Source organism: Saccopteryx leptura, chromosome 2 (genome assembly GCF_036850995.1).
Source record: "Saccopteryx leptura isolate mSacLep1 chromosome 2, mSacLep1_pri_phased_curated, whole genome shotgun sequence".
NCBI classification, from domain to species: Eukaryota; Metazoa; Chordata; class Mammalia; order Chiroptera; family Emballonuridae; genus Saccopteryx; species Saccopteryx leptura.
Genome location: NC_089504.1, coordinates 330214140 through 330240020, shown reverse-complemented (window position 1 = coordinate 330240020; position 25881 = coordinate 330214140). Strand labels below are relative to the sequence as shown.

Sequence of the window (25881 nt, the reverse complement as noted above, 5' to 3'; positions counted from 1 at the left end):
TGGCTGAGACCTTACCTGAAGCCACTGGCTAAAACACCTGGCTGTGGTCTTTCCACATGGCCTTGGCTTCCTCATAACATTGTGGCTTGGTTCCAAGGACTAGCATCCTGTGAGCGAGAGCCAGATGCAGCCATATTGTCTTTATGACCTACCCTTGAAAGCGACATAGCGTGACTTTCACAGCATTCTGTTCTTCATTTGAGCTACAACTTCTCAGATTTGAGGGGAGAGAAAATAGATTCAGTCTTTTGAGGGAGACTAACAGTGATCTTAAAGAGCATGTACACATACTGCAGTGGCTGTTTTGGGTAAATACAATCTGCCATAGCCCCCAAGGGCTCCTTCTCCACTGTGGTCTGGGTCCTGCTGACATCCAGCATCATGGGAGGTGTGTCTGGGCACAGGGCTATGAAACCCCCACAAATGTGAGCCATCCCCTGCCTGGGCAGGTCTCTAACTCCATGCCGCTCTTTCAGTCTCACAGGTGAGAAATCTTGGGGATCAGTCTTGACCCTCAAACCCCTGCTGGGCCTCCTGGGTTGAGGGAACAGAGGCCTCAAGGGGCAGAGCCAAGGCCATGGTGAGGTGGTTCAATGAGCAGCAACGTTCACCTGCTTACCAAGTATTTGCCAAACACCTCCTGTGTGCCAGGGTCTGTTCCATCTCTGGGGATACAACATTAAACGAAACAGGAAAAAATATGTATGTAATGAAATAAACATGTAAAATAAATGGTATGTTAAATGGGGCTGAAGGCTGTGGACAGTAGTAACAGAGCAGGGAAGGAGGACCAGAAGAGGGAGAGGGGTAGTGCAAGGTGGCCAAAGAGGCCTCACTGAGATGGTGACACTTCTGTAGCAATCTGAAGCAAGTGAGGGAGGGAGCCACGTGGATACAGGGGTAGAGTGGGGAAGAGCATTCCATATAGAGGGAACAGCAAGTGCGAAGGCCACAAAGGGCAAAGCATGGCTGGTACATTTGAGGAAATGTGGCTGGAATGGGGCAAGCCAGGGAAGAACAGGAGATATGAGGTCAGAGGTCATGGCAGTGGGGATACAGACTATGTAGGACTCTGTATATATAATGACTTTGGCTTCAAGTGTAAGTGAAATGGAAAGCCATTAGAGGATGTCTAGCACAGATATGAAATGACCTGACTTATGGGTATATCAGTTATCTATTGCTGTATAACAAATTCCTTCAAAACTTAATGGCTTAAAAGGATTTTCTTATTTCTTGTAATTCTGTGGGTTGGCTGGACATTTTCTCTGCTGGTGCTCACTCAGGTAGCTTCCTTCACCTGGAAGACTGGCTGAGCTGGAGTGTCCAAGCTGACCTCACTCAGCTCTGGCTGTCTGCTCCTCCACGTAGCCTCTCATCCTCCACTGGGCTAAGCCACCTTCGTCCGTGGCAGTCCCAGGGTGGCATTCCAAGAAAGCAACAGTGGAAGCTGCAAAGGCCCTGAAGGCCCAGGAAAGGAACAGCCAGCCAGCATCACTGCCACCCAGTTTCCCCATGGGAGGGCACTGTGCCAGAGTGCAAATACCAAGAAACGTGATTAATAGGGCGGTCATTTTGTAACATCTCCCCTATGGTTTAATGGGGTCTCTATGGCTCCTGTGTTGATAATAGAATGAAAGAAGACAAGGACAAAACCTGGGAAAACAATTAGGAGGCCTTCTAATGATACAGACAAGAGATGCATGTGGCTGGGTCCAGGGCAATTATGGAGGAAGTGTGGAGAAGTGGTCAGAGCTGGGTATATTTTGGAAGTAGAATTGACAGGATTTCCTGACAGGTTGGGTGTGGAGTGTGAACGAGAGGGAGGAGTCGAGGGTGACACCAGGAGCACAAGCACGGAGTTGGCACTTACTGAGATGGAGTAGACTGGGGGAGGTGCAGGATTGTTTTGTTTTGTTTTGGGGAAGTGACATTAGAGATTCAGTTTTAGACATCTTAAATTTAAGATGCCTCTTAGAATAGTCAACTGGAAGTGTTAAGAGGCAGTTGGGTATATATGAGTCTGAAGTTCAGGAGAGCGGTCTGGGCTGGTTATTTAGAGCCGTGCACTTGAATGAGGTCACCTCACCATGAGGGTGAGCATGGACAGAGAAGAGAAGACCAAGGACCAAGGTCCAGGGCACTCCACACATCTAGGCTGTGGCAGCGTCAAGAGCTGGGACCAACAATTCAATCTACCACTCTGTATCACGTGACTCTCCCATTTTTATCTGGGAGGAATTTAAAAAACAAAAGCAAAAACAGAAAAGCACAAGGAAGAAAATCGCAATTATCCATATTCTTATCTTTCAGAATCAACTACTCTTAACATCCTGGCCTAGTTGCTTCCGCTTTTGCTATGTAATTAGGTGACTGTCTTCCTATCCTGTCACACAGATTTATGTTTTTAGAAATATTTTCATTAAACTGAGGTCATATGATAGTATACTTTAAAAATTTTTTTTTAATTTATTTTTTACAGAGACAGAGAGTGAGTCAGAGAGAGGGATAGACAGGGACAGACAGACAGGAACAGAGAGAGATGAGAAGCATCAATCATTAGTTTTTCATTGCGCATTGCAATACCTTAGTTGTGCATTGATTGCTTTCTCATATGTGCCTTGACCACGGGCCTTCAGCAGACTGAGTAACCCCTTGCTGGAGCCAGCAACCTTGGGTTCAAGCTGGTGGGCTTTTCTTCAAACCAGATGAGCCCGCACTCAAGCTGGCGACCTCAGGGTCTCGAACCCGGGTCCTCTGCATCCCAGTCTGATGCTCTATCCACTGTGCCACCACCTGGTCAGGCTGATAGTATACTTTTAAAAACAGATTTAGTGAGCCTGACCAGGTGGTGGCACAGTGGATAGAGCATCAGACTGGGATGCAGAGGACCCAAGTTTGAAACTCCGAGGTCACCGGCTTGAATGTGGGCTCACCAGCTTGAGCATGGGGTTGCTGGCTTGAGTGTGGGATCATAGACATGATCTTATGGTCTCTGGCTTGAAGCCCAAGGTTGCTGGCTTGAGCCCAAGGTCGCTGGCTTGAGCAAGGGGTCACTTGCTCTACTGTAGCCCCCGGTCAAGGCACATATGAGAAAGCAGTCAATGAACAACTAAGGTACCACAATGAAGAATTGACGCTTCTCATCTCTCTACCTTCCTGTCTGTCCCCCTCTCTGTCACAAAAAAACAAAACAAAACAAAAAACCAACAACAGATTTAGTGAAATGTAATTTACATACAATTTACCCATTTAAAGTGTATATTTTAATGGTTTTTAGTATATTCAAAGTTGTGCAATTATCACCACGTCAATTTTAGAATGTATCATCACCCCAAAAAGAAACCGTACCCATTATCAGTCGCTTGCCGTTCCTCCCCAACCTGCCCTTACGCTAGCACTAGGTAACCAAGATCTAACTTCTGTTTTTATAGATTTGCCTACTCTGGGTATTTCATATAAATGGAGTCATACAATATGTTTAATTAATTTATATAAATTTACCTGAAATCAAAGGAATTACTTAACTTCACATTAATTTCATAACTTTGGATTTAGTGATGAATCCCAACTCTGAGAGAGAATACCAGCCTTCTCATACACCTCCCTTTCTCTCTTCCCAAGCTCCTGATTTTTGTTAGTTATATTATTAGAGAACACTCACAGCCTGTTCTTTAAGCATAATCTTCCCAGATTTAAATAGATGCAATGCTCATTATAAGTCTGTTGACATAGATCTTCCATTCCTGGGTTCTTTATTTTGCTTTAACTCCTAACTAGGTAGATTTTTGTGGTTAAGTAGTTTTACCCGTTTCCCCCCAATCCCTGCTACGTCCCGCCTGCCCCAGAAAGGCTAGATTGTACGCTTTTGGTTCATTTATGTTTGAAGTTGTTTTCTCCTCTTCGACTCTTGAACAACATCTAATGGTATAATATTCTTAGCTCACATTTTCTTTCCCTCGTTACTTTGTAAACATTTGCTCCATTGTCTTTTGGCATCAAATGTTGCTATGGAGAGTAAAGTTAGCCTGATTTAAAAAAAAAAAAAATTTCATGTTGACTCATTTATTCCATCTGGATACCTGAAAATTTTATGATTCCTTCTTGAAATTCAGTAGCTTAACTAGTGTATTATTTGTATTATTTATCTCTTGCTGTGTAACAAATCACCCCAAGACCTAACTGTTTAAGACAACACGCATTTATTACCTCTCAGTTTCTGTGAGTCAGGAATCCAGCCATAGCCCAAATGGATCCTCTGCGTCATGGTTTCATACAGGCTGCAGTCAAGGCAAGGATGAGAAAATAAGAGACGGGGGTCTCTGGAGCCATGTTGGGAAATGCTTACTACAGCTAGGCTGTGTCTCAATGTTAAGTATTCCACATCATAACGAAACTTCTTCCTAATAATGTTCTTCTTATTTGTTGAATCAGTACGGAGTATCTTCCTTCCTCATTTCATCTCTTTGGATATTTCTTATGTTTATTTATTATTATTATTATTTATTTTTTAACTTGGGTTGGGTCATCTTCAGGGTGAGGCAAGCAAGACATCGAGGGCACACAATTTAAGGCAGCGCTCACTCGCAGGTCCAGACTCTGCCCTTGTGCAAACTGAGAGTAAGCAGCTTCCGAAATCTGGTGACTTAGGTGCCTTGCTTGCCGCACACCTGTCTCAGCCTTGATCATCTTCATCTGTCTTCTATATCATTTACTTCTCTTTAATGTTTTCTTCTCTTTGTGTTTTTAAAATCAACAGTGAGATGATATCAAGCCTTTTCTCTATATCAGTAAGTCTACTTTCACTAATGCCTACTCTGTTTCTTGCTGTTTATAATTTATTTGTTATGTAATTATGCCTTTTGCCATTTTGCCTCCCCTCTCCCCCATTTATTTTCTTAGGTCTGTGATATACCTTTATATCTCATCCTATGCAGGTTCAGTTCACCTTTGAACTTTTTCTTGATTGAATTAACATTCAATATAATTTGAAGCAATTATAAGGAATTTCTCTTTCTCTCTCTCTCTCTCTTTCTCTCCCCTCCCTCCCCTTACTTCTTTTTTTTTTTTTTTTTTTTTTTTTTTTACAGAGACAGAGAGAGTCAGAGAGAGGAATAGAGGAATAGATAGGGGCAGACAGACAGGAACAGAGAGAGATGAGAAGCATCAATCATTAGTGTTTCGTTGCGACACCTTAGTTGTTCATTGATTGCTTTCTCATATGTGCCTTGATCGTGGGGCTACAGCAGACCAAGTAACCCCTTGCTCAAGCGAATGACCTTGGGTCCAAGCTGGTGAGCTTTTGCTCAAACCAGATGAACCCGCGCTCAAGCTGGCGACCTCGAGGTTTCGAACCTGGGTCCTCCGCATCCTAGTCTGATGCTCTATCCACCGCGCCACCGCCTGGTCAGGCTCCCTTTACTTCTTTTCCCTATCCTTCCCTTCCTCCTCCCCTTCATCTCTCCTTCCTTTTTATTTCATTTCTTTTCCTTTCCCTTTCCTTTTTTTCTTTCTTCTACACTCTCTGTCTGCTGAATGCTTCCCCCCAGCTTGGGCCTGGCAGCTCTTCTCAGATGCTGAATTTGCTTTGATGGAGTGTGGGTGACTCTTTGTTCTTGACTCTCTTCCAGCCTTCTCTGTGACCATTCTCTTCTCCAAAGGAGCTGCAGTTGGAGACTTGAGCATTAGGTTTTCTGTCGCCCAAGGGAACTGCAGGGCTCAGGTGAGGCAGTGAAAAGTCTTTGTTTCAACACCTGGGCTCTGCTCCACTTCTGGGATTTAGGTAAATAAATGCTGTACCACATTCTGCTAAATTACTGGGTGCATCCCCTCCTGGGATGGGGGCTGTGCTCTGGCCTGGAGTGGAGTCAGTAACTGGAGCCATTGTTTACCCGCTTCTACCCATTTCCCCCAGCAGCTTTTCCCTCTGATTCTAAGTCAAGAGCGGGGACTAAGGACCTCTGGTTTATTTCCCTTCAGTCTGGGGGTTTTGGAGAGTAGTGTTGGGGAGGGGAGCTGAGAAGGCCTATGCCCTCTACCCTAGTCCAGAATTGTCTGTTTGTTTGTCTTTTCCCTTTGTCTGCCAACATTTAGTGTTTATCTCATTAAGTTTTATTCTTTTCCTTGGCGAAAAACAACATTATTCTGACTTAACTATTTTTTACTTTTGGGAGGAAGAGAAGTCTATGTTGCAATGTCAGCCTTCCATCTTTACACAGGAGCTGGCCCAGATCATATTTAAGGCCCCTTCCAGCCCAGACTAGACCATAACTCTGAGTACCCTACTTGCCTAAGGAGAATGTGGCCACCACCACACAGCAGAACCAGCTTGGCTGCTGCAGAGGCCTTTACATCTGGGGTGGGGGGGATGCTGTCCTTCTGAGCCTGAAGTCTCCTGAGCAAGGATCAGAGGTGGAGGCCTCGTATCTGACCAACTTGGTGCTCACAGGAGAGACTTACAAGGTGGTTGTCAGGGAACAGCCAGGATGTGTGCCCATCACAGCTGTAGTCAGGGTCAGCTAAGGATTCTGCTTTCTGGCCCTTGGGTGGGTGGGTAGGGGTGGCAGACAGCTGGACTATGCAGGTGTCCCAGCTCTGGGGGCCTCTCTTACAACTTAGTTTGGGGGACTTCTTGAATAAGCCCCTTTTCTCTTGCACCTTGGGTAGAGTAACCAGACTTGCCAGGGCGGCCCTGGAGGGACTGACAGAGACCTACTCTCCCGTCCTCTGAGGCCTCACTTCCCTACCGCCATCTAGGAGGTGTCTCCTCTTGGCTGGGTGGCAGAGCCCACCCGGAGTGCCCGCAGTCTCTGCTGAATTCTCCAGGAGGACACTGGAGCTCCCCTCCCTCACTGCCTCACTCCCCGCCTGCCTGCCTCCCAGGCTGCTGGGCTGCAGCTGGCCCCTGGGAAACAGGTGGTGCCCTTGTGCCCTAACGCCAGTCCCTGCAATTACAGGTTGGCAGACCCAGAGGCAGAGTGTGCCAGCCATCATGACAGCTTGCTGGCGGCCAGTCTGTGCCTGTGGCCTGGCCCAGCCACAGAGGGAGAGGAGTTGATTCACGGGTCTTAGCTCTGCCCCAGTCTCCATGGGCTCATGGGGGATATTTGCCTTTCCATTTATTGATGGGGCCTAGGTTCCATTCTTTGCAGGTCAGAAATCAGTTACTGCCCAACTGGAAGACTTAGATGGACCAAGGTGAAGACACTGCCTACTCCAGCCCATTGAGACTAAGCCTTCTCTGGGCAGGGGCTTCATTTTTCCTCTGGTTCCCTTCCCATGCCTACCTGTGTGTGCAAGTATACTCAAGCAGAGGTGCATATGAGTGTGTGTGTGAAAGTATGAGTGTATGCATGTCCGTGAGCATGAATGTGAGGGCACGAGCATGTTTGTGCACATGCACATGAGTGTGTGCACATGTGACTATGCGTGCTGTCCATATTGGGAGACCACAAGCGTGCCCATGCACGTGCACACGCTAGGCTGCTTTCACTTTCACCCCAGCAAGTGTGTACCAGTGTTTACATCCACCATCTTGTTGGTGGGTGCTTTGGCTGCCTGAGTTTTAATATTTCAAGTATCATCTATGTGTGTACTGATGGTGTGTGTTTTCTGTGTGTTCCAGGTTATGAGTGTCCGTGTATGTGTGCATATGTGGGATTGTGCATGTGCATTGAAGCTTGTCTATACACATGTGAGATGTTGCATATGCACATGTCTGTGCATGCTCACATGGCTGTGTCTGTATGTGAGTACGTGCGCCTGCGTCACAGTGTGAGGGGGTGTGTGTCTGTGTGCCCTCCTTTGTGGTCAGGGGTGATTAAGGCCAGGGATGGTCATCACCGCTGCCCAGCTCGAGGGGAAATCCTCTTGAATCTGAAATGGAAAAGGCCAGAGGCTGAGCGGCAGCACGGTTCTCAGGCTCCAGGCAGCGTTCCCAGGCTCCATCACCCAGGGGGCCTGAGCCAGGGTGCGGGAAGCATGCAGAGGTGCTAAGGGGACAAGGGCAGAATCGGATTTCTCTTTTGGAAGTCCCCTTCAGCACTGGGGGTGGGGACTGTGGGGCCTGGGAAACTGTCGAGGAGGAGAAAGAAGGCGAGGCCCGGTCCAGGCCCAGTGGACAGGAGGAACGGTTGACTGGAGGGACATTTAGGATTCAGAATGGACAGGGTTCAGGGAGTGGAGGGCTGTGATGGTAAGCGAGGCACGTAGGAGCTCCCCACTCCCCTCCCTGCGTCTGGCCTGAGTGACGAGGTCCAACAGGCTTTCCCATGGCTCAGCCACAGGAAGGACAGTGACGTGGGGGGACAGTAGGAAAAAATACATCTGGGGACCTGGTCAGTGAGAAGCCTGTGGCCATGCAGGAGAGGGTGTCCAAGGGGTCCTGGCACTGTGGGGCTGAGGCAACCATGCGGGAGTAGCTTTAAATAGCTAAATTCTTCATGGTGACTTTATTTCAAGCCACAGCCCTTGTAGTTAGTTTCATTTTTTTTTATTTTTTAATTTTACTTTTTAAGGTGAGAGGAGGGGAGATTGGCAGACTCCTGCATCCACCCTGAAATAGGATCCACTCAGCAACCCCATCTGGGGCCAATGCTTGAGTACTGAGCTTTTTTTTAACACCTGAGGCTGATGCACCTCAATATAGTCATCCTCAGCACCCAGGGCCACACTCAACCAATCCAGCCACTGGCTGCTGGAGGGGAGGAGAGAGAGAACGGGGAGAGGGAGGGTGGGAGAAGCAGATAGTCGCTTCTCTTGTGTGCCCTGTCCGGAAATTGAACCTAGGATGTCCATAAGCCAGGGTGATGCTCCATCCACTGAGGCACAGACCAGGGCCTTAGTTTCATTTTATTTATTTTTTTAAGCAAGAGAGACAGAGAGAGGGACAGATAGGGACAAGCAGGAAGGGAGAGAGATGAGAAGCATCAATTTTTCTTTTCTTTTTTTTTAAATACAGGAACAGAGAGTCAGAGAGAGGGATAGAGAGGGACAGACAGACAGGAACAAAGAGAGATAAGAAGCATCAATCATCAGTTTTTCATTTTGAAACAGTTGTTCATTGATTGCTTTCTCATATGTGCCTTGACCGCGGGCCTTCAGAAGACCAAGTAACCCCTTGCTCGAGACAGCGACCTTGGGTCCAAGCTGGTGCGCTTTTACTCAAACCAGATGAACCTGCACTCAAGCTGGTGACCTCAAGGTCTCGAACCTGGGTCCTCCACATCCCAGTCTGATGCTCTATCCACTGCGCCACCGCCTGGTCAGGCCAGAAACATCAATTTTTCATTGTGACACTTTAGTTGTTCATAGATTGCTTTCTCGTATGTGCCTTGACCAGGGGGCTACAGCTGAGCAGGTGACCCTTTGCTCAAGCCACCGACCTTAGGCTTCAAGCCAGTGACCCTGTGCTCAAGCTGGTGAGCACACACGCTCAAGCCGTTGACCTCAGGGTTTCAAACGTGGGTCCTCTGTGTCCCAGTCTGATGCTCTATCCACTGTACTACCACCTGTTCAGGCTTACTGTACTTTCATTTTTTTTTTTATAGAGACAGAGAGTCAGAGAGAGGGATAGACAGGGACAGACAGACAGGAACAGAGAGAGATAAGAAGCATCAATTTTCATTGCGACACCTTAGTTGTTTATTGATTGCTTTCTCATATGTGCCTTGACTATGGGCCTTCAGCAGACTGAGTAACCCTGTGCTCGCGCCAGCGACCTTGGGTCCAAGCTGGTGAGCTTTGCTCAAATGAGATGAGCCTGTGCTCAAGCTGGCAACCTCAGGGTCTCGAACCTGGGTCTTCCGCATCCCAGTCCGATGCTCTATCCACTGCGCCACCACCTGGTCAGGCTGTACTTTCATTTTTAATTGAGGAACTTGAGTTTGAATTGGCCATGGAAGCCACCAAACTCTAAGACCCAATTTGTACTCAGCGTGTGGGGAACACAAGTAGAGCCAAGCAAGGATCCCAGCGTTAGAGGCACAGGCTGTTGGCGCTGGAGGTGCCTGGCAGGGTACTTGGGCCACCTTGATTGTTGTATGGTTGGGAAAACCAAGGCTCAGAGGGTGGTGACCTCCCCACAGTAGCCCAGCATGGCAGGGCGGGGCGAGGCCCATCCACCCCATGAGGTCACACCCCTTTGTTGGAGAGCCCCTTTTTTAGCAGCTGTCTCAGGAGACTCTGTAATTATGGGATTGGGAGGCGGCTTCTCCCCAGTCGGGCCTTTGGCCCTTCAAAGCCACTGTATGGAGACGATTTGGTGGGTTGGGGCCGGTTTCCAGGTGTGTCTGAGGAAACCTGGCATCCTCAGGCACCTTTTTCAGCATGAATGGCCCCATTGTGGCTGCAGCCTCTCTCGGATCGGCTCTATTTCGGGGTCTGGATCCACCCTGCTCCAGCTGGGGGAAGGAAAAGGTGTATTTCAGTATGTCTGGTGGGAGTGAGGGAGCAGGGAGAGAGAGGCGGGGGGTGCGGCATCAGCAGAGTGCCTGTCCCAGTGGCTGGTGTCCAACTGCAGCGCAGTTCAGGTGGAAGTGGCTGGAATAGGAGGGGAGGGTGTGTGTGAGCTCAGTCCAGGCTTTCATGTGGCTTCAGAGGCTGGGGTGACAAATCCTGTCAGATTGAAATTCAGGTCTGCCTGGACCCCTCCTGGACCGCCTCCCAGCTGGTCTGATTCCCGCCCCTGTGGGTGCCCAGCCCCATATTCTAGGCCCAGAGGGAGACCTGCCCTGCTCTCAGGGGTTCTGAGTTTGGGTGCAGAGAGCCAGGTACTGATAAGACCGAGAGAACACACACAACTGCTCTCCCTGCCAGGTGGGTTCTGCCCTTTCCACCACACCGGGCCATATTCCTGTCCCACCCAGCATGGTGGGTGCATTCTAGCTTCTGCCTCTGCTTTAGTGGGTCCTCTGCCAGCATTGCCTTGGGGCTCTTCCCAGCCCATCCTGATCCTGCCCATCCTTCAGGGCTTTGCTCAGTACCACCTCCACCAGGATGCCCTCCCATCTTGGGGCCTTTCTCTGACTTCCCTCCTGCCGGGGTCACTGGACACTATGGCTGCTGAGGCCTCCCCTGCCCCCAGCTTCTTGTCCCTCACCTTGCACAGGGCCAGTGTTGGGGTGAGGGGCTTGCCAGAAAGTGGTCTGATGTGTGTGGCCCTGAATCTGCTCATCTGTGAAGTAGGTCTACTATTTCTATGATGTCTACTTTATGAGGTGGCTGAGAGGTTAGACAGGTGACCAAACTGGACATGCCTGGCACACAGTAGGGGTGCGGGCAGTGGTCCCTTGGTTCTTCTGCCCTGGGTGCTCACGGGCCTCTGGGAACCAGAGCCTGGGCTGCTCGGGACACAGCCCCGTGACTCCAGGAATGACTAATTCCACTCTAGCAATAAGCTCTCGGAAGCTCTGAGGAATAAGACGTTTTTCCTCTTTCTTGCTGCTTCATTAAACTCTTCTTGAGTGAGTGGAATGAGGATTGTCCTAATCCTTTGGCCGGAGAGAGGTTCAGGAAGCTGGGAGAGACAGGTACCGAGTGGCCTCCAGTTACCGGCAGACATTGGGGTGGGGGGCACACAGTAGACACCGTATCAGTGTACACAGACCTTAAGGAACATGGAGGAGGCATGGGCTTTTCTCCTCTCTGAGCCTGTGGCCTGGGAGTCTGGCTGCCTCCTACTGGGGCCCCATGGGCGACCCCAAGCACTGGACCCTGGGGGCTGTCTATCAGGGAGAATGCTGCCCCCAGGCTCAGGGCTTGGCACTCCCCTCGGGGTCATGGCTGCCAGCCTGCCCAGACGGGAATATCTTCCCACCCCTGAGGCTACTGGAACTGGAAACACAGTTGCAGACTTCGCCCATCCCAGTAAGTCTTAAAGGTGCCTTCCTCTGTGCAGCCTCAGGCTTCCTCTGCACAGTGGGAAGAGACAGTGCTCAGAGGGGTCGGTGACTGAGGTCCAGGGAGCCTCACCTGGCTGCCATTTGTCCACAGGTGTTCCTGGCCCTTGGGGAGCTGCTTCTGTCCTGCAACTGGGCAGTGGTTGCTGACATCCTGCTGGTAGGTGTGGGAGTCAGAGTGGGAGGCTGGTTCTCGGGCCTTTTGAGTGGGGGGACCTTAAGTCTGTCTAGTTCAGTGCTGTTCCTCTGCTATTGGGTGGCCTGGATATTGGGAAGGAGACCGTGGGTTAGGGGACCAAGCTCACTGAATAGTTGCCTTGGGCCAGGGGCCTCCCTGACACTCCTAAATATCTCCTCTGACTATCACTCTCATTTTGCAGATGAGCAAATGGAGGCTCAGAGAGGGCAGGGGCCTGGACTAAGGACACATAGCATGCAAAGGCACTGAGCGAGAACTGGAACCCAGGCTTTTTGACACCAAGGCTTCCTCCTTCCTACTGTCTTTCTTGACTACATTTCTTCTCACCAAGCAGGCTCCTTGGCCTCCACTCTGGGCATGTAGATGAGCATGCTGGACTTTAGGGTTATAGCCACTGAGCTCGGGTGGGTCCAGGCTACTCCAGCTCCAATGCCATGGGCTATAATAAGGCCTGGTGTTGTTCTGACCACATGACTTTGCTAGGTCCAGAGTCCTGCCTCCCTTTCTCCTGTTAGCAAACATGCAGGGAAGGACTTGAAACACCAAAGGGCTGTGCCCTTGTGGATAACGCAGGGTCCCAGACCTCAGCACGCGCCACGAGTCCTCATCCTGCCTTCTGGCAGCCCGGTACCCGCACTGGGCACAAGGGAATAAGAGCAGCTTGGCAGTTGGCTGAGAGCTGCCCTGAGGAGGGGGTAGCAGGGCACAAATTTGGATTCAGGAGACAGACCTGGGTTTCAGCCTTGCTTTTGTCACTTACTAGCTCTATGGCCTAGGCAAGTCACTTTGTGTTGCTGAGCCTCAGTTTCCCTGTTTTGCAAATGAGGATGAAAATGCCTCATGGATTATTGAAATGAGATGATATGTGTAAAGTTTTTGCCCAGTGGATGATGGCACAGAGAATTCTGGCTGGGATTCCGATAGCAACTCAGAGGTTTTCCCTTTCTCATCCTCCATCTCCCAGAGCTCTCCTGACAGCCAAGAATCGGCGTTTGGAAGGCCTGTGGGAAAGTGCAGTCTTTTAATTAGCCAACGAGGCCTTCTTTTTTTTTTTTTTTTTGTATTTTTCTGAAGCTGGAAACGGGGAGAGACAGTCAGACAGACTCCCACATGCGCCCGACTGGGATCCACCCGGCACGCCCACCAGGGGCGAGCTCTGCCCCTACGGGGCGTTGCTCTGTCGCGACCAGAGCCACTCTAGCGCCTGGGGCAGAGGCCAAGGAGCCATCCCCAGTGCCTGGGCCATCTTTGCTCCAATGGAGCCTCGGCTGCGGGAGGGGAAGAGAGAGACAGAGAGGAAGGAGGGGGTGGGGGGTGGAGAAGCAGATGGGCGCTTCTCCTGTGTGCCCTGGCCGGAAATCGAACCCGGGACTTCTGCACGCCAGGCCGACACTCTACCACTGAGCCAACCGGCCAGGGCCAACGAGGCCTTCTTGAATCCTACTGCTGAAGGGACACTCACTTCCGGCCTAGATGTCCTGCCCCCTCCCCAGGGCCCAGGCTCAGCAGGGATAGACAGTCCTGCCCCATCTTTGACTCCTGGTGGGAGTCTCAGCTGCAGGGAGCTGGACCGGTCCTTGCCGTCCTGGGAGCTGCAGGGCTGGCAGGTCTCTCTTCTCCTCTCCACAGACAGAAGAACTGGGCTCCCACTCACTCATCTACAGACCTCTCAATGGCCTTGGGCCTCAGTTTCCTTGTCTATAAAAGAAGGGTAATCATACCAGCCTGGCAGGGTAAGCAAGAGAGCCTGCAGGACAGCCCTCAGCAGATAAGAACGCAGGACAATGCCGGCAAACGTTGCTTGGTGGAATTGCCCACTTGCGGCACAGGGGACTCTCCCCCCACCTCCAACAGAACTGCTCTCTCGGGTGGTGTAGGTGAGCCGGAACCTGCCCCCTGCAGCCTCCTCTGCTGGCCCTGCTGCCTCTGCTCCCTTTCCACATGACAGCCCCGCAAATATGTGAAGGCTGTGCGTGTGTCCCCCAGTGTTTGTGTCTGCAAGAATGATTAACCTGGCCAAGCCAGGCCTTCCTAGAGCTGTGTGTGTGTTGAGGGGAGGGGTTGGGCGAAAGGGGAGGGTTATGGCGCCGCTCAGCCATAGTCCCCAGCTGGGTCTGCAGGGGAGCCAGCTAGAACTGCCCAGGGGGCCGGCTGGCCATGATCCAGGCCATGATCCCTGACTCGGAGCCCTCCATCCCCCAAAGCTTAGCAAGCCTGCCATCCCAGGAAGGCTTCATGCCCGCTTCTCCTGCCTTCCTGCCTTCCTGAAACCCCTTAGCGAAAGATTGCCTTTGGATACTGTGGCTGGCAGCTGATCCGGTCCTTGTAGTCTTTGGAGCTCGGTCCCCTGCCAGAAAGAGGGGACCCTCAAGGGGGGAGTGGCCTTGGGCCAAATGCAGGTGATGAGCAGGCTGTGGGGAACCTGGCCTGTGCAGCAGGGGGGGGGGGGTGGTGGTGGTGGTGGTGGGGGGGTGTCAGCCAGGAGCAAGGTGAGGAGGGAGACCTGGAGTATAAACCAAAGGTGCAGGGAGCTGCGCCCAAGGGGAGAGAAGATGGAAGCTGGAGTCGGCAGAAGATCCTGGGAAGCTGCTGTTGCTTTTTCAGAGATGAGGCAGCAGCAGCCTCCAGAGGCAGGAAGGTGGAGAAAGGGCCAGTCATGGGTGGGGTGGGGCCTCGGGGTAACAGCCTGGAGCATGGCAGGGGCAGGAAGTACAGGAGGTCCCATCCTAGGATAGCTCTTGCTCCTGAGGCAAAGGTGGTCTCATTGGGCATGAGGAGGCCCTGGGTGTGCCCCCCCAGGCTGTAAAGATAGGTGGGCTAATACCTGCTATGTGAATCATGCATGTTCCTGAGGGCTCTGCAGGCCTCTGTGAGTTCTGCCTTAGGAACACTGCTCTCTTGAACCCTCATATCCACAAGTAAGAGAAGCTAAGTTCTCCCTGGGGAAGAGACTTCAGGGTTCTCAAAGTCTATTGATTCAGATTTGGGGAGCTCATTGCAAATTTAAGTTTCCAGGCCCTTTGTTCTCAGAATCTTATTCAGTGAGTCCGTGCTGGGGCCAGGAATCTGCATTTCTAATGAAATTTTCATGCAATCCTGATATGGGTGTTCTTCACAGCACACTTGGAGACCACTGGTCTGGTGCAGCCAGCTCCCTAGTCCCTGATCGCTCTGCAAAATTCTGACTAGGGCAGTCTGTCCCCTTGTTCACATACCCTCTGACAGGGAGCTCCCTCCCTGAGCCCTGAGAAACCCCTGTCTCCTGGTGGCTCCATCATAGCCAAGTCCTACTTCAGACCCACTCTGGCAACCCCCCCACCACAGCCCAGGTGGACCCCCAAGGGCATTGATCTTTGGAAGGCTGACGTTGTGTCTTCCCAAGCCGAGCTCCCTGCCTCCCAGAACCCACTGATGGGGTCTCCAGCTTCCACCCAACCGTACTGGTCCTGGCTGTCTGGGCCCCGCTTGGGGTGGTGCAGAGCCAGCTCACTCCATCCCTGAAGCCAGGAGAGCAGAAGGGGAGCTCACTTCCTCTCCCAGGTCTGACCTCTGGGGTTCTGGAATCCAGCCACTTCCTCAGCAGAAGCCCCCCTACCCCCCGAGAGGGCTAGCACCCTCCTATTCTGCTGACTCCATCTTAGTGCTACCCTGCTCTGCCTTCTGTCCCCCAGGTAGCTGTCTGCTCACACTCCCAGGGGTATCTGGTGAGGACTGAGCGGGGAGTGTAGGAGGCAGGCTGCCAGGGAGTCTGCACCTGGTGGTTCTCACTCTGAATTTCTGTAGGCCCTTCGTTGGTGCTGCTTAGAACCCAGGCTGTAAAGGGAATAGGTCTTCTAAGAAAGGAGAATAAAAAACAGAGGTGTATTTGTCTCAGAATAGAGCGAGCCTGGGTTTTTGGGAACCCAAAAGCCTCTCACTTCTAAAATTACCATCTAGGCTCTCCAGCAGCTGGTGGGCCCAGCCTTGGCCCTCTGACTATATGGAGACAATGTGGACCCAGAGCAGGCTGGAGGAGACCTACCTCTCTTCCGGTTGGCAGCAATGGCTTGGTCTCAGCCTACCTGGTTGGGGTTCCTGGGAGGGGAAAATGGGCCAGACTGCCTGGATCTTTCTGAGGGTCCAAGCAGCCCTGCATCCTGAATGGACTTTTTTGGACATTCAGGGCTTGGACTCTAGGAGTTGCTGCCCTTCTTTCTAGAACTACTAGTGAGTAATCACATAATTATGGGATAAGAAGGAAGCACCTGGGGAAGGTGCAGAGCTGTGGTCAGTGCCTTCTCGGGCCTGTTGGCAGGTTGCGGTGATGGGTGGGAGGCCCAGCTTTCTGACCGCCTGCAAAGAGTGACTCAGCACCAGCGACCCTGGGACTATCCGGTCACCCACAAGAGTGACTCCTGCTACTCTTCACTGCTCATGCACAGGCTCCTCTCACCAGATCCCCTGTGGCTCCCAGTCCCTGGCCTCCTGCTCACAAAGGGACACCTTTGCTCACATTGTCCCTGGCCTGGAATGCCTTTCTCCAGTTTCTATACCAGTTACCTGTTTGTAGGGCTAGAGATGAACTTGTCCTTTTTATCCTGCTTTCCACTTTCCAAAAGTTCTAGGACAAATACATAAATATTTTTGGAAAGGCTCCTTCCTCCTGGCTCATAGCAGCAGAGTGGTGGGAAGGCCAGGTACTGGAGGGAGAAGGCCTGGACTCAAACAAAGCTCAGTCATGCTGTTCCCTGGCTGGGTGACCCTGAGCAAGGTAATTTCCCTCCCTGTGGAAAGCTTCTTCATCGATAAAATGCAGATAATAATCACATGTCCCTCATGGCTTGGTTGAATATATATACAAATATATATATATATACACACACACATATATATTATAAAATGCATATAGGAAGCATTTAATAAATGTTAATAATTATTTTAATTATTATTACTCTCTGCTGGGCTCAGACTACGGACACCCAGATCTCAGGGATCAGACGCTGGAGTGGGAAGCCCCCCGTGGCTGCTCTGTGTGGACCGTGTGAAGTGTGGCTTCTGCTTGAACCCCTTCCTCCACCCCGTCCCCTGCTGCAGCCCTGAGTTCTGGCAGTGGTTTTCCTGGGACCAGTCTCCCAGGCCGTTCTACTATTTTATTTAGTTGTCAAACTTTCAGCTAATCCTCTCTGTACCCAGTGCCTTCTTTTTCCCCAGGGACCTCAAGAGAATTTAGGAGCTTTGCTGCCCAGGCGATGTAGGGGTTAGAGGAAGTGGACACAGATGGAATCGTCCCAGTTGTGGGGGATGTGTGTTCAGTGAGGGGTGCACACAAGAGCTGCGGGAACTCACTATAGGTCCCTCAGCTCTGAGAAGGCTTCACAGAGATGACCCAAAGGTTAGTCCTGAAGGACAAATAAGGAGGCTCCAGCTGGACCAGAACGGGGAAGGCTTGCCAGGCAGAAGGCACCACACGCGCCAATGCCTGGAGCATTCTGCTTCCAGAAGTGATAGGGTGTTATTTCCAGTTGAGTCCACAGAAGCCTCCAAGTACCAGGTGAAGACTGATAAGGAATCTAACCCTCCATGGAGGCCCTATTATCATCCCCGTTAGGGGATGAGGAGACTGAGGCATAGAGAAGTGAAACAACTTGCCCAAAGTCACACAGCTAGTGAGTGGGGGATCTGGATTGGAACCCAGACATTCTGACTCCAGAATTCATATTCTTAACCTCCCTACCCTCTTCCTTGGAGTTATGTGGGCCTGCCCAGTAAAGCTGCCTTTGGTCCCTGCCAAGTGGGGCTTGAACTTCCCGAGAGAAAGCTGAGCTGTCTGAACTATCCTGCCCAAGTGCCGACACATGCAGACACCTGGATGTGTACCCACTCTTCACCCTTCCAGCCTGTACTACTGCCACCTGGGTCCCCGAGCTGGAAGGCCCCAGCCCCATCTCTGTGGCCACAGCCATGCCTTGTCCCTGCCTAGTTTAAGAGCAAACCCTCAAGAGAGGTGGCCTCATCAGGGGTGTCGCACGCCCATCCTGGGGGATGAGGGAGTTTTCTTGAACTTCGGTGGGGCCTGACATTCTGGTGATGGGGCTTCCCATCAGAATTCGGGTCATCGATTTCCTCTCATCTTATCCCCTTGGTGAGCCTATCACACCTCCAGGCAGGTGCTCGGCAGGTGGGAAGCAGGACGTAGGTATAAGGGGCATCTCCTCTGCCCTCGCTTGGGGAGCTCCCCTGGTTCTCCTGTGTTTTGCAGTCAGTGGTGGCGCCCAGATGCCGGGGGACAGCAGAGGCACTTCAGATCACAGTGGGCCACATCCTGGGAGATGCCGGCAGCCCCTACCTCATTGGACTTGTAAGGCTGGGTGGGTGTCTGGGCTGCAGACAGGCTTGAGTGTGTCCAAGGTGGGAAGGGTGTGGGGGAGGAGCTGCACACAGCGAGGCCTGCCAGCTGGCCTGGTGGGCCTGGCAGACCCAGCCTCCCTCCTCTGCAGGTCTCCAGCGCCCTGCGGGCCAGGCACCCTGACTCCTACCTGCAGCGCTTCCTCAGCCTTCAGCAGAGCTTCCTGTGCTGTACCTTCGCCATTGCCCTGGGGGGCGGCTGCTTCCTGCTGGCTGCACTGAACCTAGAGAGAGACCAGGCCCAGGCCCAGCAGCCTGGTACAGGTACCCCCACCCTTTACACCCATGCCAGACTCAGGGCTGAACCCCATGGTAGCAAGGAGCACTGGCTACCCCCTGAACTCCTGGACAGTTTATTTGTTCATTCATTCATTCATTCAAAAATAGTTATTATGCCCTTGCTATGTGCCAGGCAAGGTTGCAGATGCTGGGGAGTGCACGCCGAGTCTAAGTTCTCATGGAGCTGATGCTCTAGGCAGAGACACTCATGAAACAAACAAACAAACAAAAAGAAAGGATAGAGTGTGTTTGTGGTGGTAAGTGCTACAGAGAGATATAAAGCAGGAACGTGGCTAGAGAGAAACAATTAGGGGCAGTTTGCAATTTTTGCAAGGACAGTCAGGGAGGTTCTCCCTGCACAGGTGACAATGGAGCAAGGAGGAGGTGAGGGAGTGAACCCTGCAGTTATCTGTGGGGAGGGAACAGCGAGTGCAAAGGGCTTGAGGTGGGAATGCACCTGTCTGAGGACTACCAAGGAGGCTAGTGTGGCTGGAGCAGGAGAGAGGGAAAGGGATGAGGGTGGCAGTAATGCGGCCAGAGCATGAGGGGTTTTGAGGGACCCTGTAGGAACTGTGGTCTTAACTGGGAGTGAGATGGGAGCCCAGTGGGATTTCCAGCAGATGTGCCTTAAGGCAACTGATTTATAATGCAAAAGCACCAGGCTGGCTGCCGTGCTGAGAACAGACTGCAGAGGCTTGGCGTTGAAGCAGAGAGGCCATAGGAGTCTGTGCAGCATCAAGTGAGAGCAGTGGGGCTGGGACCCCGCTGGTGGCGTTGAAGAAGGGCTCCGACCTGGAATTTTATTTTGAAACTGGAAGCTAGAGGATTTCCTGACAGACTTGGACCAGTGGTCCCAACGCATTTTTTTTTGCCTCCTTTGGGGCTGGCTGAACTTCTTTCCTCTTGCAGGGACCCCAGGCAGCAAGGATGTGGACAGCAGGAACACGGAGAGACAAAGCCTGCTTTCTCACACGGGGGCTGCCAGACAGGACTCCTGAGGCCCCCGTCCTGCAGTGAGGAGGTACCATCCACCCTGCCTGCAACCCTCCTGGTGGCCTCCACAGTGTCAGAGCCTCTGCTCACCTTTGGCTGTGGCTCAGGAACTCCGGCTGCCGGCTGCGCTGCACCTGCCACGTCTCCACTCCCAGCTAGAGAGCTGGCGGCGTCTGTGGTTGGGCTGGGATTGAGCTGTCAGCAGCCCCCGCGGGAGGCCTGCGCCTGTGCCTGCACCCAGCACGAAGCTGCTGCAGCCTGGGGTCCTCAGCCTGTCCGCCAGGAGGCCCCCATTAAAGGATGGCCAGTACAAAGCCCGTGGATCTCAGGCTTTTGGACAGTTATGTTATTTCCAGTCTCACCATGCCTCTGCTGAGAGTGAGAGCAGGAGAGAAAGAGGGGGACGGTCCTGACCAAGAAGGCAGGGCTTCCCCTGAAGTGGGGAAACTGAGGTACTGCTCAGATGGGTCTCTAGGCATCCCTCCCCTGGACCTCCCACTGTGACTCATCTTCCCCATTCTGCAGGGCCAGGAGGGCACAAGACACCCCTCTTTGTGAATTCATCCTCTTAACAGAAGGTGGGGGCCGAATCCATAGTCTTAGAGATAGATTTCTACTGGGGTGCTGGTGTGGGGTGTGGCTTCAAGTTCCAGGGAACTCCATGAGGAATGCCCAAGCTGCCTCTTAAGCCAGCATGACTCCTGGCTGAGCCTTGCTCTGCACCCTGGCCCCGCACCACAGCCCTCGCTCTGACCCCAGAACAGCCTATCAGGAGGGCTGGCTCTGTGGGACTCATACTTGCCACTGGGTTCAGAGCAGCTGGGCGCAGTAGGCCCTGCAGGAGATCAACAGCTTCCAGGCGGGCAGCAGTGGGGTGGCATGTATTTTCTGCCTGTGAGCATGAGTTTCTCTCCCCCTCCCCTGGTGCCTGGCCAGGCGATCACTTGTTTACTTGCTGATTGCCCCCTTCCCTGTGCCAGGCTGTGCCTGCCTCCCAGCAGCTGCGGACAGGGCAGTGACCCAGCTTCCTGCTCACCTCCTGACCCTTGCTTGCTCCATCCCTGCCCCCTGTAGTGTCCTCCCTGCGCATGGAACAGGTTCCAAGAGCTAGACTTTCCTGCTCAGCCCACGCCTGTTCCCCGGTTCCAGCCACTCCTCAGGAGTGGCCATCACCAGGCTGACCAGCCCCTCAACTCACCATTTGACACTTGGAGCTCATGAAATAGGGAGAGCTGCCTGTTATAAGAAAAAGAATTTGTGAAGATATTTACTAAGTGTTCTGCACCCAATTATAAGGTGGATGGGGCTGTCCCATACTACCAAGCAGTTCTCTGACACCAACTGGGTGTCCTGCGTTGTAACGCAATTCTGACACAGTCTACCAAGAGAGCGTGTCAGATCCTAAAGCTTAAGGGTTCAGTCATACATGCCTGCCCCTGCCCCCCACAAGTCCAGATTGTTATTGTGATTCTGCCCGACTGCCTGTAAATCAGAGGTTCCCCCGACCCCCTTCTTGGGTCTGATTAAGTCACTAAAGTGGCTCATAGAACTGAGGAAACCCTTTTGCTTACCATTACAGGTTCATTGTAAAAGGATATAATTGAGACATAGCCAGGTGGGAGAGATGCATAGGGCAAGGCACAGGGGAAGGGTGAGGAGCATCCCCAACCTCTCCAGGTGCCACTCTCTCCAATGTCCCTGTGTTCATCAACCCGGAAGCTCCCGAATTCTGATTCTGACCTTTGGGGGCTTTTTTTTTTTGAGAGAGAGAGTAAGGGAGGGAATCATCCATCTGTTTTCCACTTAGTTATTTAGTCATTGGTTGATTCTTGTATGTGCCCTGACTGGGGATCAAACGTGCATGCTTAGTGAATCTGGACAATGCTCCCAACAGCACAGCTCCCCAGCCAGGGCCCTGAACTTTTGGGTCGCTATGGAGGCTTCATTATAGAGGCATGATTGATTAAACTATTGGCCATTGGTGACTGACCTCAACCTCCAGCACCTCTACCCTCCTCAGAGGTTGGTTGGGAGTCTGATAGGACTGGAAAAGTTCTAACCTTCTAATCACAGTAGGTTCCCTGGCAATCAGCCCCCATCTTTAGATGGGGTCCAAAAGTCACCTCATTAACAAACAAAACAACTTTAGCGTTCTTATCACTTAGGAAATTCCCAGTTTTAGGAGCTCTGTGCCAGAAACATATACTTTTTATTATAATGCCATGGTTCCTTCATCATTCCCTGGCTGTATGACCTGGGCCACTTCTTGTCCTCTCTGAGCTGCAGACCCCCAGCTATATTTCAGAGGTGTAGTGAATATGGCTTTTCCAGCCCAAGCATCGTGTGTTCTCACAGGCTGGGTCTAGGCCCACAGAAACCCAGCTCCAGATTTTGAACCTCCCTCCCAACAGCCCTGGCGAGGATCCCTGTGTGGCTCAGCTCTCAGAAAAGGGTAAGGGCTTCCCAAGAGTCAGAACATCAGCCATTCCCAACTCCTCCACCCCAGAGTCCGATGGCTGGGGCAAATGATCAGAAACCTCATGTGTGCCGGTTCCAAAAACATGTATTGGTATCAGTAGGTGCCCAGCTTGGCGTCAGGCAGGGAATCTGACTCCAGCCCTGCCCTTGGACCTCACAGTCCAAGATAAAACAGAGAAACACTCCGCTAGGCCTAGGGAGGCACACCCATGGGCAGAGGAAGGGATTGCATCCCTCAGAAGCCTTTGAGGAGGTGGCCTAGGAGCTGGCAAATAGCAGGAGAAGGTGTGGGGAAGGGAATTCCCAGTGGAAGGAACGGGCATGGCCAAGGTACAGGGGAATGGAGCAAATCTGTGATGAATCATGGAGGGGTCTGGTGTGGCTGGAGAGGAGTGTGTGTGTGTGTTGTAGGGGAGGGAAAGGAAACAGGAGAGACTGGCTGGGACCAGAGGGGCTTAGGTGCCAGCTGAGGAGCTGTGGCGTGAAGTCTGTAATAGTTCAGTAGGGACAGTTTCTTCTGACTCCAGTGCATTCTGGTGTTTGGGTTGCTAAGCAGGGCGGGTGGTGCTTCCTAGGAATGAACTAGACAAAATGCTCAGCCAGGAGTTTATAGGATGTTATCATCCAAAGTGTTTTGAGGCAGGGCAAGAGCTTCAGGGCTAGTGGACTCTTAGGGAGAGAGACCAGTGCCAGACTCAGGCCTGACTGGTCTGAGGACACAGGTGCAGGTCTGTGACAGCTCAGCCACTCAGACTAGAGCAGGTGTGGCCACTAGAACACACCTGTCTGGCCTAAATGGTACTTGCTTTATAATTCCAGTCCCTACTACTCTGGACTTGTTTGTTGGGAATGTCATCAAGGAACATGCTGCTCAGCAGGTTTAAGTCCTCAAGCCTGACTCCCTCACATAATGTATTAATTGCTCTTCCCGGAAGCATGCTGCGTTCCAGGTCCCAGGTGTCATCTTGGCATGTGGGTGTGTGCGCTTATTTCTGTGTTGGTGTACGAGCATATGAAGATGTGTTTCTAGGGTATTGATGAAAGCTCTTCTACCACTCTGACCTTAGGCTCGAAGGGTAGAGCACACGTATCGAGATGATCACCACTATCCTGGCTTGTTCCCCTGCAAAACCAGACAGCAGCCTGTCTGTTTCATCCCCTGAAGTCTCTGTCTTTCCTCCACGCCTGGGTGGGTCTGTGAGGTTGTTTGGCTTAATGCAGACTCTAAAGATAGAGCTGTGAGGAGGCGGCGACTGGTATATGACTGCAAGCGCTCCTACTGTGTGGCCATATCAGTTAGGGTTGTAGGGTTGTGTGCAACAGAAACTATCTTAAGTAAGAAAGAAATGTGTTGGAAACATATCAGGAGTTCACAGAATCAATGAGAAGATTGAAGATTCAGGAGCCAGGGCTCCCTGGGCCATCTTAATGGGGAGCCTTCACCAAAATCCAGACAAATTTTCCCTATTCATTTGCGACCCTACTCAAGATTTAAAACACTGGGTGAGAGAGTCTGGTTGGATCCTATGCACTGCCTTGATTTATAATTCCGTTTAGACCAAGAAACTAGAATGCTGTTAGGAAAGGTGATGGCTCTGAGCATCAAAATAAAATAGCAATGAAAGGAAAAACAATCCCTCCCCCCCCAAAAAAAAACAAACAAAGATGGTGTTCATTACATGAACTTGGGCAGGACACTGGTCCTCTCTCGGATGTAGTCTCTCCATGAGAAAGGGAGAAGGTCAGACTCAATGTCATTCAAGGGATTCTTCATTTCTGATGGTCTGAGTCCATGAGCAAAGGAGGCTGAAACTTCCATAATTTAGAAAGTGTTAAACATGTTCAAATGACAGCCTGACCTGTGGTGGCACAGTGGATACACTGACCTGGAACACTGAGGTTGTCGGTTTGAAACCCTGGGCTTGCCTGGTCAAAGCACATATGGGAGTTGATGCTTCCTGCTCCTCTCCTTTTCTTTTTCTCTCTCTGAAAAATGAATAAATAAGTAAAATATATATAAAAAAAGTGCTAAACATGTTCAGTTGACAGAATAGAAACGTCTGTGTTTGTGGGCACTCAGAACCATCTGTTCTGAGCAGAAGAGAGAGGCAGAGATGAAACATTTTGAGCAAAATTCGTGAGGCAGGCCTGGGCTGGGGAAGTGGATTGGCTCCAACAAATCCTAGTTTGGCAATACCAGGAGAGGTGCCTTCTCCCTACCTGTGGATGATGACCTGTAAAGAAGGTAATCAGGCCTGACCTGTGGTGGCGCAGTGGATAAAGCGTCGACCTGGAAATGCTGAGGTCGCCGGTTCGAAACCCTGGGCTTGCCTGGTCAAGGCACATATGGGAGTTGATGCTTCCAGCTCCTCCCCCCTTCTCTCTCTCTGTCTTTCTCTCCTCTCTCTCTCTCCTCTCTAAAATGAATAAATAAAATAAAATTAAAAAAAGAAGGTAATCAAAGGGTGGACACAAATGGCACATGGAAGCTAAGAGAAGGTGGAGTCAATTAGGGAGAAAATGCCTTTTTCAGAGGGCTCAGAAGAGGAATTTGGCTGGTTTCTGAGTCACTCAGAGCAATAGACACATGATACAAATCAACACATTCATCCCGAGCACCTGCTAAATGTCATTTACTCATTCAATCAACACACATTCTCTGAACACCTCCTCTGTACAGGATTGCAAAGATGAATCAGACAGGGTATGGGCCCTTGAGGCAAATAGTCTATTATGGGGTGTGTGTGTGTGTGTGTGTGTGTGTGTGTGTGTGTGTGTGTGTGATGGACTCATGTACAAACATAATCAGCACAATGTGTTTGGTGTATTGGAGGGATACACAGGTTGCTCAAGTATCCAGAGGAGGAAATGACAATTATCCAGGTGGCTCAGGGAGGGCTTCCTGGAGGAAGTCATGTCTGTATTAAGTTTGTAAAGGATGAGTGGAAGGAGGGAACTAAGTAGGCAGCAAAGGCAGAGCATGATTAAGAGCCTAGGGAAGGGGTGTTGCCATATGTCGCTCTCCGTGGTATTGAACCATCATTGCATTAGCAGGACAAGGGTTTTGTGTTAAGAGGGGAGCAGGAACTGTACACAAGTGCTTCCAATTCCTGCCACTCTTCTAGGTTCCAGGAAGTATATGTGAGTGAGTGTATGGAGCTCAGTTTTCTGTGTGGTGGGATGTAATTTTGAGAAATGGGCAGTAGAATCTGCAGCTGGAGATTGGCATGGGTCTTAAAGGGTTAGGAATGGTCTTGGAGATCATGTTAAGGAACTTAGATATTTTTAATCCTATCGGCAATAGGAAGCCATAAAAAGTTTTTGTGCAAGGTAGCTATAGAGTCATATGTGTGATTTAGAGAATTGCTGGCAAGAAATATGGAGTAAAGATGGAAGGGGATGTTGGGGCAGATGGTGTTGAACTTTACAAGGGTCTAAGTGAGACAGAGAGGTTTGTACTAAGTAAGCAATGAAGACACTGGGAGATATTTAAAAAAATGGACAGGACCTAGATGTGGAAGTGGAAAGAGAAGGAATCCCAAATGGCTTCCAGGTTTCCTGCTTGGTGACAATGTGGATGATGGTGCTACTTGTTGAGAAAAATGACACTGGGGTGGGGAACGTTTAGGGAAAAGATGATGAGTTCAGTGT

At 51.1% G+C, this 25881-nt stretch overlaps 1 protein-coding gene across 3 annotated transcripts in view; it reads left to right on the top strand.

The window, feature by feature from the left end:
* Positions 1-20078, top strand: part of SPNS3 (SPNS lysolipid transporter 3, sphingosine-1-phosphate (putative)) — a 50877-nt gene extending 30799 nt beyond the window's left edge. For 2 of the 3 annotated variants that reach the window (XM_066363403.1, XM_066363401.1), the window contains exons 9-12: positions 11992-12057; positions 18335-18433; positions 18573-18744; positions 19669-20078. In XM_066363403.1, the coding sequence (XP_066219500.1) occupies positions 11992-12057; positions 18335-18433; positions 18573-18744; positions 19669-19757 (426 nt within the window). In that variant the 3' untranslated portion in view covers positions 19758-20078. The remainder of the gene's footprint in view (positions 1-11991; positions 12058-18334; positions 18434-18572; positions 18745-19668) is intronic. The other variant, XM_066363402.1, reaches the window with a different exon arrangement.
* The last annotated feature ends 5803 nt before the right edge of the window (positions 20079-25881 follow it).